General features: G+C 29.5%; 2 protein-coding genes across 2 annotated transcripts; one reads left to right on the plus strand and one right to left on the minus strand.

Annotated features, from left to right (window-relative positions):
* The first annotated feature begins 1,035 nt into the window (after positions 1-1,035).
* Positions 1,036-2,243, plus strand: LOC134834193 (mitochondrial pyruvate carrier 1). Its single transcript, XM_063848770.1, has 3 exons — positions 1,036-1,161; positions 1,623-1,737; positions 1,800-2,243. Exons 2-3 carry the CDS (start codon positions 1,639-1,641, stop codon positions 2,037-2,039), a joined length of 339 nt encoding a protein of 112 aa, XP_063704840.1. The 5' UTR covers positions 1,036-1,161; positions 1,623-1,638; the 3' UTR covers positions 2,040-2,243.
* Positions 2,244-2,252: 9 nt separating this feature from the next.
* Positions 2,253-13,963, minus strand: LOC134835200 (adenylate cyclase type 10-like). Its single transcript, XM_063850071.1, has 7 exons — positions 13,951-13,963; positions 13,794-13,882; positions 11,821-13,728; positions 8,233-9,715; positions 6,311-7,004; positions 4,733-5,501; positions 2,253-2,402 (listed from the first exon to the last, which is right to left on the minus strand). The coding sequence occupies exons 1-7, from the start codon at positions 13,961-13,963 to the stop codon at positions 2,253-2,255; spliced, it is 5,106 nt and encodes a 1,701-aa protein (XP_063706141.1).
* Between the last annotated feature and the right edge of the window lie 3,711 nt (positions 13,964-17,674).

A 17,674-nucleotide genomic window follows, 5' to 3' on the forward strand; every position in this document is an offset into this window, starting at 1 on the left:
TCTTTGCAAAAATAAATCAAAATATTATTAAAATTTAAAATGTATGTCAGTAACGCTGTGTCCCCAATTTTTTTTTTTATTTCTTCAAAAATCAAGGAGATTTTAATCAACAAAAGTTGATTAAAACTTGCTTTGAAAAATTTCAAGACCGTTTTTAATTTTTTTTTTTAAACGGTCATGAAAAAAAAATTTTTTATTTCTTTAAAAATCAAGGAGATTTTGATGGAAATCATCTTTAGAATGAATATTTATTCAATTTTAGCTTTGAAATCCAACAAAAGTTGATTAAAACTTGCTTTGAAAAATTTCAAGACCGTTTTTAATTTTTTTTTTTTAAACTTTTTTTTATTTCTTTAAAAATCAAGGAGATTTTGATGGAAATCATCTTTAGAATGAATATTTATTCAATTTTAGCTTTGAAATCCAACAAAAGTTGATTAAAACTTGCTTTGAAAAATTTCAAGACCGTTTTTAATTTTTTTTTTTTTAAACGGTCAAGGAAAAAAAAAATTTATTTCTTTAAAAATCAAGGAGATTTTGATGGAAATCATCTTTAGAATGAATATTTATTCAATTTTAGCTTTGAAATCTAACAAAAGTTGATTAAAACTTGCTTTGAAAAATTTCAAGACCGTTTTTAATTTTTTTTTTTAAAACGGTCAAGGAAAAAAAAAATTTTTTATTTCTTTAAAAATCAAGGAGATTTTGATGGAAATCATCTTTGGAATGAATATATTTTATTTTATTAAATGAATTTTATTTAAAAAAAAATAAATTTATTAAAATTATTTTAAAATTATTATAAAATTAAATTTATTTAAACAAAATTTAAATTAATTAAAATGAAATTAAATTAAATTTTTTATGTTAAAATTTTAAACTTAATTTTTTTTTGTTTTTTTGAATTTTTTACCTTAAAATTAATTTTTTTTTCACTAAAACTACTAAATTTCTTATCCTTTTATTTCAGCACTTCCAAAGTAATCCACAAATACCTTCCTTCAGCACTTCTAAATCACTCCGCAATCCCCTACTGCGCCACAGAACTTCAGAAACGTCATTAACTCGTAGTAGGTAAACATTTCGACGTACGAACAACACGAAATTCTCTCATTTTCCTGCAATTTCATTTCTCCAACACTTCGATAAAACAACAAAAAGGTACGTTTTCAGTAATTTATCATCAAAAAAAAGTTCAAGAGCCAGAAATTCAACAAAAATCATCAATCAATAAAAATTATTGATTGTTCTGTCTTATATAATGACGACTCGACAACTACTTTCTTCGTTCGTTTTTCGTCTATAGAGCGAAAAAAAACTATTTTGCATACCTACGCAATAAAATTTTAATCAAAAGTGATTGGTTTGCACTGCAAACAGATGAAATCGAGCTCGCATGGTTTTAATTGTGATTGCGATAAAAGTTCTGTGTGCGACGTAGGCACTCAATTGTATAATAAATAATTGAAAAATATCCCTGTGTAAGGTCATGAAATTGGCCGAGTTTACAGAAAGTCGTCAGTTGTCGTCGCACGAGCAATCAACTTGTCATAAATAATAATTTTTTCCGTACTGACGACAAAAATTGAGCATTTTCGTCTTTTTAATTTGTTTATTTACAGACAAGCATCAAGAACTATGGCAGCAATTGGACGTAAATTGGTTGACAGCTTGAAGAGCAAGGAATTTCGCGATTATTTGTGCAGCACACATTTTTGGGGACCCGTCGCTAATTGGGTAATTTTTAAAATTTTTATTTTTTTTAAATTTTTGGATCAAATTTTTTAATTTTTTTTTAGGGAATTCCCATTGCCGCCCTTTCCGACATCAACAAAGACCCCAAAATCATCAGTGGCACAATGACAACCGCCCTTTGCTTGTATTCGCTCGTCTTCATGCGATTCGCCTACAAAGTCCAACCCCGAAACTGGCTCCTGTTTGCGTGTCACGTCACAAATTTCACCGCGCAATGCATACAGAACGGCAGATTCATCCAATATCACTATTTGGGTGGCAAGGAAAAAGCAGGACATCTCTAAAGTTACCTAAAAAAACGATCCAAATGAATTTTCTCAATTAAAAAGAAATTAATTTCATATATTTTTGTTACGAAATTGCAGTGAATTTCAATATATCGATCCCCTTTAGTGTTAAAAAATTTTTTTGTTATTAATTTAAATAGATTTTTTGTTGAGTTATTGAACAAATACAAATTATTATGATAGATGATAAAAAAAAATTGATTTTATCAGTTAGATGATTGTTGGCATGGGAAGTGTGAACGGGAAGAGACGTTTGCCAGTTTTGCACCATTCTTCGTAGGAATAACGTTCGTCGTGTTTTTCCGTGGCAAAGGTTGTCCAGAAGGTCTCGAATTCGGAAGGGAGGGATTTTGACCAAGCCTGAAATTGGAGATTTTTTATAAAATTTTGTTAGTTTTGGAAAATTTTAAATTTTTTGACAAATTTTGTTAATTTTTTGAAAAATTTTTATAAAAATTTTAATTTTTAAAAGAATTTTCAATTAAATTTTCGAAAAAATTTGTCAAAAAATTATTTTTTTTGCGATTTGTTGACAATTTTTTGAAAAAAATTAAATTTTTGACATTTTGCATTGATAAATGTTTAAATTTGACAGTTCTAAACAGGCTTGTATGATTTAAATCAAAATCAAAAAATCAAAAAATGATTTGATTTTTTTTAAGGGACAAATCAAATCATGATTTTTTAATTTTGACAGGTGTCAATTGTTTAATAAATTATAAATTTTCAAAGCAACTTTAGACTCAAAATATTTAATATCAATTCAATATTCAATGAAAAGGACAAATATTTGGTGAAAAATTAATTTTTTTAAATAAAAAAATAAATTTTAAAAATTTTCACAGATGACAGCTGTCAAAATTTTAGTTCAAGTTCATAATTTTCAATCAATTCAAAGCCTAATATTTAAGTTTTTAGACAAAAATAAAAAAAAACAACTCAGACCGATCATAATAGATCAAAGTTTGACAATAAATATCAAATTTCAAAATGAATTTGGACATTTAAAAAATTTGACAGGTGTCAAAATAAATTTTTTAAAGTATTTATTTTAGGTTTAAAACCTACAATTTTAATTAAAAATGACAAAAATTTGCTGAAAAATTAATTTCTTAAAATTTAAAATAATTTGAAAATAATTTTGACAGCTGTCACAACTTTTTTTAAAGTTCATAATTTTTAATTAATTCAAAGATTAAATAAAATCTAAGTTTTAATTTAATTAAAAGAAAAAAATTAATTTGAATTCAACTTTTAAAATTACGAAAATTTCAAAAGACACCTGTCATTTTTTCAATTTGACAGCTACGAAATTTTTATCAAAATTTTCTATTTTTGATCTTTATGAATTTATCAAAAAATTCTAAAGTTACGTTTATTGACTTAAATTATTCCAAAAAAATTGTTGTTTAACGACAAATTATACTTCTGTCAAAAATTTTAACTGTCAAAATTATTCAATGGAGTTACCTGGTTTTTTTTTTTAAATTTAAATACCTATCCAAAAATTTGATAATTTTAGCTTTGCACTTATCGTACAGGGTCAAATTTACATTCGTTTGAAAGATATAATTCAAAGCTACAAATTACAATAGGTCTGAATGCCTTTTGCGCAAAAATAAATTTACAGGAGCCCAAAAACAAATTTACGTATTTTTTTACGTATTTTATACCTATCCAAAAATTTGATAATTTTAGCTTTGCACTTATCGTACAGGGTCAAATTTACATTCGTTTGAAAGATATGGTACTGTAGGTCAAAAATAAATTTACAGGGGCCCAAAAACAAAATTACGTATTTTTTTACGTATATTTTACGTATTTTTACGTATTTTATACCTATCCAAAAATTTGATAATTTTAGCTTTGCACTTATCGTACAGGGTCAAATTTACATTCGTTGGAAAGATATAATTCAAAGCTACAAATTACAATAGGTCTGAATGCCTTTTGCGCAAAAATAAATTTACAGGGGCCCAAAAACAAAATTACGTATTTTATACCTATCCAAAAATTTGATAATTTTAGCTTTGCACTTATCGTACAGGGTCAAATTTACATTCGTTGGAAAGATATAATTCAAAGCTACAAATTACAATAGGTCTGAATGCCTTTTGCGCAAAAATAAATTTACAGGGGCCCAAAAACAAAATTACGTATTTTTTACGTATTTTATACCTATCCAAAAATCTGATAATTTTAGCTTTGCAATTATCGTACAGGGTCAAATTTACATTCGTAGGAAAGATATAATTCAAAGCTACAAATTATCCTTTTGCGCAAAAATAAATTTACAGGGTCAAAAACAAAATTACGTATTCGTTGGATAAAAAGATATAATTCAGATATTTACATTCGTTGTGCGACACTGTTGCATGTGAAAAAGCTACAAATTACAATAGGTCTGAATGCCTTTTGCGCAAAAATAAATTTACAGGGGCCCAAAAACAAAATTACGTATTTTTTACGCATTTTTACGTATTTTATACCTATCCAAAAATCTGATAATTTTAGCTTTGCTATTATCGTACAGGGTCAAATTTACATTCGTTGGAAAGATATAATTCAAAGCTACAAATTACAATAGGTCTGAATGCCTTTTGCGCAAAAATAAATTTACAGGGGCCCAAAAACAAAATTACGTATTTTTTACGTATTTTTTTACGTATTTTATAAATACTTCAACTCACCCTAATATGATGACAAATCATTTCATAAATGTAAAAATTTCCCGTTATCAAACAATTTGACGCCGTTGTCCTCAAAACGAACAAATTCTGATCCAATAATTTATAATTCGTGATTTGCGAAAAATAAGTCCTCAGCAAAATAAATCTCTCGCCATGATAATTTTTGTCAACCAAAGCTTCCTCAATTGATTTCATGAGTTTTCTTATTTCCGTTTCAATTTCTTCCATCGAAACTAGATTTCGTGTCTCCATTGCTCGAAGAAAAGTCAAAATTAAGGCTTCCAAAACACGAATTGCTGTCATGAGATTGTCCGAAGAATCATAAATCGACAAATTAAATTTCTTTTGGATATTTTCGTAAAAAATTTGCGCAGATGCCCATGACTTGGTTCGCACGCACCACAACCACATGTTTGAATAAAAGCGGGAAATGCCAAAGGGATCTTGCAGATGCGATAAAATCTCGATGTTTTCCATGTAGAAAGTCATGCAGACGTGAAAAGGAACAATCATGAAACTCGCATCGAGGAGAATGTCTAAACAGAGGGCGTAGTGCCAAGTTAGCCCAGTGCGATCTTCGTTATTTTTGACAGACTCGAAATGTTGTTGGAGTAAAATGAGGATGTCGCCGACTCGTTTTTGGGAGAGTAAGAGACTGATGAGCATCGGGAGGACTTTCCATTGTTCGGGAGATGCTTTGCAACTTTTGTTGATATGGAGGCTCATGTACGAAAGGTTGATGGCGAAATCTTTTTCTGGTTCATGAGCGCTTTAGATATAAAATATTTATTTTCAAAAATCTTATCAAAATGTGCATTGGGTTGAAGATTTTTTTTTAAATTTAAATCCAATGTGAGTTAAATTCTTAAAATTTTACCCAATGTACATTTCAAATTTTGCCCCAGTTTATATTTTAAAAGGAAAAAAATCTAAAATAAGCTCATTTAATTATTTCAAGTTTTTAAAATATGAGCTGGGACAAAATTTGAAATGTACATTGGGCAAAATTTTAAGAATTTGAGTCACATTGGATTTAAATTTTGAAAAAAAATTTCAACCCAATGCACATTTTGGTAAGTTTTTACCGAATTTAAGATGTTTATAAAAGTTTTGACCCAAAGCACATTCTAAAATTTCGTCCCAGTGTACATTTTTCTTGAGTAATTTTTAAAATTATTCAATAAAAATGTAAGTTGGGATGAAATTTGAAAATGTACATTGGGTCAAAAACTTTAAATTAGATAAAAATCTATGAAAATATGTACTGGGGTGAAATATTTGAATCTACAATGAGACAAAATTTGTAAATTTTGAGGAAATAAATTACTTTTCCAACTCATATTCAAAGCTTTGAAGATTTTAAAAATTCAAAATGTCCACTGGGACGAAAAAATTTGAATGTGAACTGGGGGAAAACTTTAAATATGAGTTGGATAAATTATTAATTTACGAATTTTGTCTCATTGTAGATTCAAAACTTCACCCCAGTACAAATTCTCATAGATTTTTACCCAATTTTAAAATTTTGACCCAAGGCACATTTTAAAATTTCATCAATTTTCAGTAAAAATTACTCACATTGAGAACACCAACGAGTAAAAAAGACTTGAAACAGCTTGTAACAACTTTTGATCAGTTCCTTGTTTCATCGCATAGATCGCCAATTCGAAAGATTTCGTCTTCATCCACTTCAAATGATGCGTTAACCCAAATTTAAATGCCACATTCAAAAAATTCGCATAACAATTTATAATTAACGCATAATTGTGACTATAACAAGTCGCTTTGTACAACGCAATCGCCGCCATTGTTAACGACAAGTCATGTTCGCGGGTCTTTTTGAACAAAACAAACATGGCGGTCGAGCATTCGGCAATTTGAATAGTTACCAACTCGTAAATTAAGCTAACTTTTGATATTTTTCCGCCATATGGATGATTTTTAAGGAAATTCCGCGTTTTGTTGGCTAATTTCAACGCAAATTTGACATTTGATCGATTTGGCTTCGGAAAAGGAAGGTTGAGGACTTCACAACTTTTAGCAAGCATCAAACGGGCAGTTGCGAGTTGATTGAGACCCGTACTGGCGATTGCTTGGAGCGTGAAAAGGCGAGATTTGAAGAAGATAAAGTAACCGTGATCGCGGAATAAAGTGGCGTCGGTCATGTAGGACTCGAGTTCGTCGAGGATGTGAAGAGCTTTGATGTAGTTCCAGTTGTCGATGCAGACTTCCGTTTTTTGTAACATTGTTTCGACGATTTTTTGGTAAGAATCTGTAAGAAATTTATGAAAAAAAAACAGTTTTTAATTTTTTTGGAACATTTTTTGACAGCTGTCAAACAAAACTAAATTTTGAGCAATTTTTGACATTTCCGATGACAGCTGTCACTTAGCAATTTCATTTTTTTGACAGATGTCATTCAAAAACTTTAATTTTTGACATTTTTTAAGGCTTGTCAAAAAAAGTTTTTAAATTTTTAGAACAAAATTTGAATTTTTGACGTTTAAAAGTTACTTTTCAATTCAAATTTATAAAATTTTAGTACAAGAACTTGATTTTGGACATTTTTTTCAATTTTTTTAATTTTTTTTTTGACAGCTGTCAACGGAGACTTCAAATTTGACGTATAAACAGAACTTGTCAATAATAAATGTCAAATTTACAAAATTTTAGAACAAAAACATAAAAATTTGAAAATTTTGGACAAAAATTATTTTTGACATTTTTGATGACAGCTGTCACTTGAGACTTCAAATTTGACGTATAAACAGAACTTGTCAATAATAAATGTCAAATTTTTAGAACGAAAATTCCTTTTTAAAAAAATTTTGATGACAGCTGTCATTTAAAATCTTCAATTATGACGTTTGAAAACGACTTTTCATACAAAATATTGAAAATTTTAGAACAAAAGGAAAATTTTGAGAAGGTTTTTAGAGCTTTTATGACAGCTTGGACAAAAATTATTTTTTGGACCAATTTTTGACATTTTCGATGACAGCTGTCACTTAAAAATTTCATTTTTTGACAGATTTTAGTCAAAAACTTTAATTTTTAATATTCAAAAGTGAATTTATAATTACATTTTTAAACTTTTGAGCAACTTTTCTCATTTTTAAGGACAGCTGTCACTTAGAATTTTATTTTTTGACAGATGTCATTAAAAAAACTCTAATTTTTGACATTTGCAGAAATTTTTCAAATAAAGTGCTAAAATTTTTAGATTGAATTGATTTGTCATTTAAAAATTCAAAATTTTTGAGCGAAATCTAATTTTTATGGAATTTTTGATGACAGCTGTCATTTCAAAACTTCAATTTTTGACGTTTGAAAATTAATTTTCATACAAAATTTTAAAAATTTTGAAAAAAAAATACATTTTTGAGCCCATTTTTGTCATATTTTTTTTTTGACAGCTGTCACTCAAAAATGTAATTTCTTACCAATTTTTCATTAAAAATATTTTTTTTCTAATTTAAAAAAAAAATTAAAATACTCACTTGCTCCCTTTGCATGCCGAATCATTTGACTAAACGTCAAATACAAAATCATATTGCACTCGCAATGCACAAAGGTAAAACTCCCAAATTTGAAAATCAGTGCCTTCTCCGACGTCTTTGTCATGAAAAATTTCGCCCTCTTCGTCAACGACGACGACGTAATGCTCGACCTCTGCGAATCACTCATCCTCGTAATGGACGAACTCGAATGAATTCCCCATTTATTCGTCTTTGCCTCACCAAACAGCACTTCAGACGTTATTTTTTGCGGCTCATCGGCGATTATTTCGTCTTTTATGTACTCCAAGTTCTCAAAATAGGAACTTCCGCATGCCTCACATCGCTTCGACTCGTTCTCGAGATATTTCAGTGCCTTCATGTGATACTCTTTTTGCTGCCCGTCAGTCAATAAATCGTAAGATGCCTTCATAAAAAGCTCAGATTTGAATTTTATGTAGCCACAATTGGCGTAACGAGGCAAATCAACGCAGTTTTCCGGGATTCTCAGGTGAGTACAAAGACACGAGACGTCATCACGATCGGAATTTTTCATCATTTGCTTCTGGATCAAGACATTTCCGTGCATAAAATTCCCGCCGGCACACGCGAAAATTTTTAATTCGAACAAATGTTGGATTGCTTGAGAAATGGCGCGTTCATTTCCACGCAGCAAATGCGAAGTCATCGATCGGAAAAAAGTTTTTCCCAAAACGGAGCAACATTTCACGATTTGTTGCTCGAACGACGACAACGAGTCATATTGGATCATGATGTGAACGTCATCCGGTGCTTCAATTTCCAATTTTTCGGCATTAAAATCCGGCGGCAATGTCGCAACACGAAGAATTTTCCCACATTTTTCACCATTTTTGTTAAAATCCGGAAATTGAACGGTGCAAAATTGAAAAGTTGAGCCCGAAGGACGTTCCATGGACATTTTGTGGTGATTTGCGCGCTCATCTTTGAACACATAACCACGTGACTTGGCTTCGTTGACACTCATTTCTTCGATATTTATTACCCGATCAAGCTGCATGGAGATCAAAAAGCGACGAATCCATCCGGGGTTGCCGTTACTGTTCAAATTTATCACGCGCTCGATATCGATGTCGATTGCGTCGACATTCAAGAATTGACAGGCGAGCGTTTTTTGGTGCAGTTGCTCGATTGGGCCCAAAACGAAGGATTTTATGTTGAATTGTTTGAAAATTTTCGCGGCTATTTTTGATATTTTTCTTTTGTTGCCGGTGGTGATGACGAAAAATACGTGAAAAATCTCGAAAACTTCGTTTAAGAGGAGAACGGACTCGTCATCCGCGAATTCGATGTCGTCGATGAAAATTACCCAGAAGTCTTTGATGATGGTGCGACAGAGTAACTTGAACATTCGGCGTTGAATTTCGTCGTAACGGGATTTGAGCTCTTCAGTCATCGGTGGCACAGGAAATTCGACTTTTAGGATTGGGTTGAGGGCGAAGTAAAGCTGAAATTAAATTAAAATTAAAATTAAAATTAAAATTAAAATTAAAATTAAAATTAAAATTAAAATTAAAATTAAAATTAAAATTAAAATTAAAATTAAAATTAAAATTAAAATTAAAATTAAAATTAAAATTAAAATTAAAATTAAAATTAAAATTAAAATTAAAATTAAAATTAAAATTAAAATTAAAATTAAAATTAAAATTAAAATTAAAATTAAAATTAAAATTAAAATTAAAATTAAAATTAAAATTAAAATTAAAATTTAAAATTAAAATTAAAAATTAAAAATTAAAATTAAAATTAAAAAAATTAAAAAAATTAAAATTAAAATTTTAAAATTAAAATTAAAAATTAAAATTAGGAAAAAAGTACGATTTTTGCTCCTCATATTAAAATCGTACTTTTTTTATTTCAAAAAATCGAAGATATCGTAAAAATGAATATTTATTAACTTTTAGCTTTGAAACCCATCAAAAATTGGTTGAAAAGTGACTCGAGGAAAAAAGTACGATTTTTGCTCCTCATATGATAAAATCGTACTTTTTTTTATTTCATCAAAAATCGATCAGATATCAATGGAAATCAACTTTAGAATGAATATTTATTAACTTTTAGCTTTGAAACCCATCAAAAATTGGTTGAAAAGTGACTCGAGGAAAAAAGTACGATTTTTGCTCCTCACATGATAAAATCGTACTTTTTTTTATTTCATCAAAAATCGATCAGATATCAATGGAAATTAACTTTAGAATGAATATTTATTAACTTTTAGCTTTGAAACCCATCAAAAATTGGTTGAAAAGTGACTTGAGAAAAAAAGTACGATTTTTGCTCCTCATATGATAAAATCGTACTTTTTTTTATTTGATCAAAAATCGATCAGATATCAATGGAAATCAACTTTAGAATGAATATTTATTAACTTTTAGCTTTGAAACCCATCAAAAATTGGTCAAAAAGTGACAAAAATTGGTTGAAAAGTGACAGAAAAAAAGTACGATTTTTGCTCCTCATATGATAAAATCGTTGTTTTTTATATTTCATCAAAAATCGATCAGAAATCGATAGAAATTAACTTTAGAATGAATATTTATTTAATTTTAGCTTTGAAACCCATCAAAAATTGGTTGAAAAGTGACTTGAGAAAAAAAGTACGATTTTTGCTCCTCATATGATAAAATCGTACTTTTTTTTATTTCATCAAAAATCGATCAGATATCAATGGAAATTAACTTTAGAATGAATATTTATTAATTTTTAGCTTTGAAACCCATCAAAAATTGGTTGAAAAGTGACTTGAGAAAAAAAGTACGATTTTTGCTCCTCATATGATAAAATCGTACTTTTTTTTATTTCATCAAAAATCGATCAGATATCAATGGAAATCAACTTAAGAATGAATATTTATTAACTTTTAGCTTTGAAACCCATCAAAAATTGGTTGAAAAGTGACTTGAGAAAAAAAGTACGATTTTTGCTCCTCATATGATAAAATCGTACTTTTTTTTTTTTCTTCAAAAATCGATCAGATATCAATGGAAATCAACTTTAGAATGAATATTTATTAACTTTTAGCTTTGAAACCCATCAAAAATTGGTTGAAAAGTGACTTGAGAAAAAAAGTACGATTTTTGCTCCTCATATGATAAAATCGTACTTTTTTTTATTTCATCAAAAATCGATCAGATATCAATGGAAATCAACTTAAAAATGAATATTTATTAACTTTTAGCTTTGAAACCCATCAAAAATTGGTTGAAAAGTGACTTGAGAAAAAAAAGTACGATTTTTGCTCCTCATATGATAAAATCGTACTTTTTTTTATTTCATCAAAAATCGATCAGATATCAATGGAAATCAACTTTAGAATGAATATTTATTAACTTTTAGCTTTGAAACCCATCAAAAATTGGTTGAAAAGTGACTTGAGAAAAAAGTACGATTTTTGCTCCTCATATGATAAAATCGTACTTTTTTTTATTTGATCAAAAATCGATCAGATATCAATGGAAATCAACTTAAAAATGAATATTTATTAACTTTTAGCTTTAAAACCCATCAAAAATTGGTTGAAAAGTGACTTGAGAAAAAAAAAATACTCACCTGCCTCACTTGAAATTTATTAAGAGCCACTTCAATCGCCTTCTGCCGTGACATTGTCGTACTCTCGGAATTTCCTCCAAGCAGAATATTCATATAAAGAGACGTCAGAGTATACGGAGTCCTTGCATGATGAACGTGATTCTTAATTTTAAAGCATTTGATCGCCCTTTCATAGGTAAAAGCGAACATTTCATCCAACAAACAAGACTTTCCTTCACGCGTTTCGCCCAAAATCAACACACTAATTTGTCTTTTTTCCTCTTGCAGCTGTTTTTTGCTGTCCTCCGACAACTGCATCGCATAAAAAAGCCTTTTTTCAAAGGCTTGCATGAAATCACTCCGTCCTAGGAAGGAAAATTCTCGTCCCTGGGGCGTCAAATGAATCGGATAAACCGCAACTTCCAAAAATTCGTAAACAACTCCGACATTTTGCAGTCCTTTCAGCTCTTTTTGCGGCTGCGGCGTGAAATGCATCGACGATAAATTGCTCCCGATGTACGTTTCCTTATCGCACGTCACTTTATTCGGGTAAGCCATCATCAAACGCGCCGCTTTATTAACTTTGACACTAATTGCCGAATATTCCCGCCTTTTTTCGTATCCCACGACGCCACAATAGGTATTTCCGGTCGTCACACCAACTGACGCCGTTATCACATGTCGATGGTTGATCAGGGAATTCTTAATTTCCGATCCGCAACGCAGCGCAATTTGACTTTGGACGTGATGCTTGAAGCCACGGAGCCCAAAAATCACGAGAAACATCAGATCTTTGTCGAAAAGTGAGACTTTGTTGAGCGTTCCCTCATAAAAGGCCGAAATTTTGCAGATTTCTTGAAAAGTTTCGTTCGCGACGTCAATTAGCAACGCGTCACTGGCATCATCTGTCACCAAATTCACGAAAACGATCACAACTTGTCGCATTTCGTTCAAATGTTCGATCGGTTCGTTCATTTCGATCGCTCGATTGAGCGTTGGGATCATAAATCGCCGCAAAAATCCCCTCGTCTGCTTGTCAAAAGCAATTTTCATGCTCGGTCTTTCGAAAAATTCCGCTTTTATGTGCTGCTCGAGGAACAAATCGCGTTCTTTGGTGTCGCCAATGTCATTTTTCCCCAAAAATCGATCAACTTCGCCGAAATCCTCGTGTCCCCGTTGCACAAATCGCCATTCGTCACGGAATCCCATCAAATTGTACAAATGTTTGTCGTCCAAAAACTCGTACAAATACTCGTTCGCGTTAATGTAGCGCCACGCTTGACTCGTTACCAACACCTGACCCGATGTAGCTGCTTGTTCGCAGGATTTTGTGTCCCAAAGTGGTTGTCCGACCAACACATAATGCGAATATTGCTCCGTGCCGATCATGGAAAAGCTTACACTGCCCGCGGAAATGGCAATTTTTGACTTTAGAATCACGCCGACGTCCGTTTTGTATTTTCCGCAGCGATTTTGGATGATCAGTGCTGTGTCGAGTGCCTTGTGGACCGCATCGTGCATCGTCGTGGTGCCGGAAACTTTGAAAATTGTCAACATTGCGTCGCCGCTGAACTTTAAAACGTCCCCTCCTTGCGCCAAAATCTCCTGGACCATGGTGCCCATGTAGGAATTCAGCACGGCACTCAACATGGAAGCACCTCCTTTGCCGACTTTGTTGTATTTTTCCGACAAATCCGTGAATCCAGAGGCATCGGTGATCATGATGGCAGCTTCAAAGTGACGAACGGCGGCGTTTTCCTGCGGATGCATGAGAATTTCATCGGGAATCATGGAGGCCAGGGTTTTCATTTGGATTAGCTCGATGTCCTCGGATTCGCGACGCAGCTCAGATTTCAAGCGGGGAGCTCGTAAAATTGCCTGATGGAAACTTTCGACGGAATGGGGACTGTAGGTGCGGGGTTTGGATTTCTAAAAAAAGGTAAAAAATTATTTTTTAAGAGAAATTTTAATTTTTTTTAGGTTAGAAAAATTACATGAGGCGTTAATTGTGTTGTTCGACGATGTTCTTCGACAATTGCTCGTTCAAGGCGGTCATGGCCTTTGTCGCCGTCGAAAGAAGGCACTGAAAAAAGGAAAATTTTTTTTAATAAAAATTAGATATTTGATGAGAAAATTTAAAAAAAAACAAACTTTGTTCAAACATTTTGTATCAAAAGTTTATTTTTTGACACTAATTCGTCGCTTGCTTTTGGAAATTTTAGTCCAAATGAAGAAAAATTTATCAGAAATGTTCAAAATTATCATTTTCAACCATTTAAGAACTCAAAATTACAACAAAAAAAAATTAAACTGAAAAAAAAAATTTCTATTACATGGATATTTTCTTAAAAATGTGTATAAAAATATAAAATAAAATAAAAAAAAAAATATAAAAAATTAAACAGAATTTTTTTTTCATTCTTTTTTGTTGATTCTTTACATTAAATTAATTTTGTATAATTAATTAATTTGTTATTTTAATTTAAATTTAAAATTTTTATATTTCAATTTCGTCCCCCTCCCTACGATTTTGTCGAAAAAATTCAGGGGGAAAAATAAAAATTAAATTAAAAATTATAGAATATTTTTGACATTTTTGGAATTTTGTAAAAAATATACGAAAGAATATGTAGGTAAATTTATTTAAATAAGACGTTTTCTATTAAATACATGTGAGAAAATGTTTAAAGTCACGTGACCAAAATATATTTTTTTTTTAAATTTTATTTTTTATCTAATTTTCTTTCTAAGTTCAAATCAAAAAAAAAAAATTAATATGTTAAATTAATAAAATATTAAAAAGCAACTTTAACATCCAAAAACGAAAAAAATACAAACCAAAAATTAAAAAATATTTATTTTTTTATTTGCCTCATCCCCCTCATGAAAATCCTTATGGGACAAAAATATGAAGAAATTAAATTTATTCGCCTTATTTAAATTTGAATTCAAAAATGAAGAAAAATCAAAGAAAACCTCCCAAAATTTAAATTTTTGATAAAAAATATTTTGGTCATGTGACCTAAAAATTTTTTTCTACATTTCAAGAGAAACGTCTTAATCGTAAAAAGTAATTTTCCAATTGAAATATTCGAAGAAATGTCAAAAATATTTCCATTTTATACTTAATTTTTATTTTTCTCCTGAATTATTTCGACAAAATTGAAGGTTGGAAGACAAAAAATGGATATATTAAATTTCTTCGTCTAACGGAATTTAAGTTCTGAGTTCATTGCAATTTTTTAAATAAATGTATTCAACTGATAGAACAGCTGTTTAGCACCGACAACTTATATAGAACGCATGGCTACCATATAAAACAATTTGTTGTTGTTTATTTTAAAAATACATACAGTTACTTAATAAATTTTTGTAAAAAGAACTTTGTATATTTTCTTTTCTTAGGGCTCTAAGGAGGGAGTTTTTACGAGTATCTAAAATTATAAAAGTTGTTCAAATTATTTTTTAATTTTTTTTTTAATAATCCTTTAATAATTCTTTTTATAATTTGTTAAACTTTAATATTCTCTTATATGTATTTTAATTTTTTTTTCATGAAAAATGATTAATTTTGTAAAGAAAAAAAAAATTTAATTTTTTAAAATTTTTATTTACCTAATTGAATCTTTATTATAATCAAAAAATTCTAAGTTTCAAAATTAAAGCACAAAATATTTATAAAAAAAAATATTTAAAATCCTTAAAAATTTTTAAATTTTTGAATATAAAGTTATAAATTTTTAAGTTTAAGTTTCAATTTAACGAATTGGTCTGTTATCAAAAATAATCCATTATACAACTAAATTTCTCATCCCAATGCATATTTTAACTTTTTAAAGTACTATACACTCGACATTTGACCCAGTTGACATTTTAAAATATTTGTCCCAATGCACATTGAAGATTTTTGACCCAATGCACATTTGAAATTTTTTATCCAAAATACATGTAAATTTTTTGCCCCAGATGGCATTGTGATATGTTTACCCTTATTCATATTGAAGACATTTTTAACCCTACTTACATCTTTAAGTTCGTTATACCTATAGCAGTTTTGCTACCTTGGAAGTTGTACTTTCGCGGTTGTATTCTTCTTAATGTTTAAATTGCCCATAAAATCGAAAACATTTTTGATTCTTGTATTGGCCTAAATTTTTTAAAATTAAATTTTCCCAATCCAATCTTCAAATAACCTAACTATTAAATACCATAGAAATGCTCTAGAAAAAAACTATTAATTTACCTATAATACATATTTACCCATATACGATACGAGAAATTATTTATTATCATAAAACAAACTTTGTTTCTCTATGTACTTAGAACCTTTACTTCCAACTTTTGACGTCAACTGCAAACCATCATGATTCACCGCCCGGTTATATAATTAGTACAAATTGCTGAAAAGTACATCCTAAAACATCAACATGTATCATCAACAAGCACTTCCTGAACGAACGACGATTTGTAACAATTGAACATATTTCTCTCTCATTTTTCTACAACTTCTACGAGATACATTCTTGAACAATGCTAATATCTCTAAACCACAGAGGATAAAATAAAGTCCTGCCCAGACATGATTAACTCAAAATGAAGAAGAAAAAACTATATTACTTAATGAATATCTCGACTAGACCATCATTGCATCGAAAAAAAAAAATTATCATGAACAGTATTTGTTAATACAGAAAAAAAAACTTACACTGTTAGAAAATTTTTCGATTCTCTCTTCGTACGTTCAGCTTGTATCTATAGACATACGTAGTACATGTATAGATGCCCGTACGTACGTATCAATATGTCTTTTTTCTGAACAACCAAGATATGGTTGTTAAACTAAACATATGATTCGAACATTGCTGACTAAAAATAATAAATATCTATATGTATGTCTCTGTTTATAAGCAGAACATTGTTGAACATTGATATTATTATTGCATTGACTGGCTCTTCACTCGATATGTCAAATGATTTCATTACATTATTCTCTCGATCGTTACTTTTATAGAAGAATAATTGAAAATGTCACATGATTCAAGACGAAAGAAAAAAGTCTTTTCTTATGAATATCGATTCAATGTTTTGCCACCACATGTTTGTTTGCGCTAAAAAGAGATGTGATTACAACATTGTCATTTATCCGCAAAATGTGTGTAAAACAAAAATAGCTATGCTAAATAAAATTTATGGTGAGGACGTACAGAGATTTTTTTATCGCATCTTCGCAAAAAAAACAACAACTCGATCAATACGAGAATTTTTTGTATTGATATATATTCATTTTTATTACAAAAGGTGCATATACAATGCCATTCTATGTCACCTCGAATTTTTTTTTCAATTAAATCAATACAATGAGAAATTTATTATTAATTAACAAACATATTTTCTCTTATATAATACGAAAATATGTATGTTAAAAAATATAATAATTTACATTAATATATATCATATATTTTATAAAATATATGTTAATGTAAATTATTATAAAATAAACAAAAGATTATGAAAAATAAAATAAACATGGTAATTTATATTTATTACAGCAACAACATTCAAGATATACGTCTCTGTTTGTTTGTAGTTCATTCATTGTATAGTCAGTGGCGACATCTACTTCACATTATAATAATGTACACGCATACATCTATATTATAAATAGTAAACTCAATTCTCTTGTCGGAACATAGGTATCTACAACATATAAAATGTACATTGTGTTATCACTTTTATAGTCAGTCGACTATAGAAGAAAAGAAGAATCAGATATTTAGTTGAGGAAGTGCGAGGAAAATATTTGTTTTTAATTAGAAAATCTATTCTTGAGAAAAAAACTAAAACAATTATCATTAAGAGGTTTGTATATTAGAAA

This window comes from Culicoides brevitarsis, chromosome 3 (genome assembly GCF_036172545.1).
Source record: "Culicoides brevitarsis isolate CSIRO-B50_1 chromosome 3, AGI_CSIRO_Cbre_v1, whole genome shotgun sequence".
Classification (NCBI taxonomy): Eukaryota; Metazoa; Arthropoda; class Insecta; order Diptera; family Ceratopogonidae; genus Culicoides; species Culicoides brevitarsis.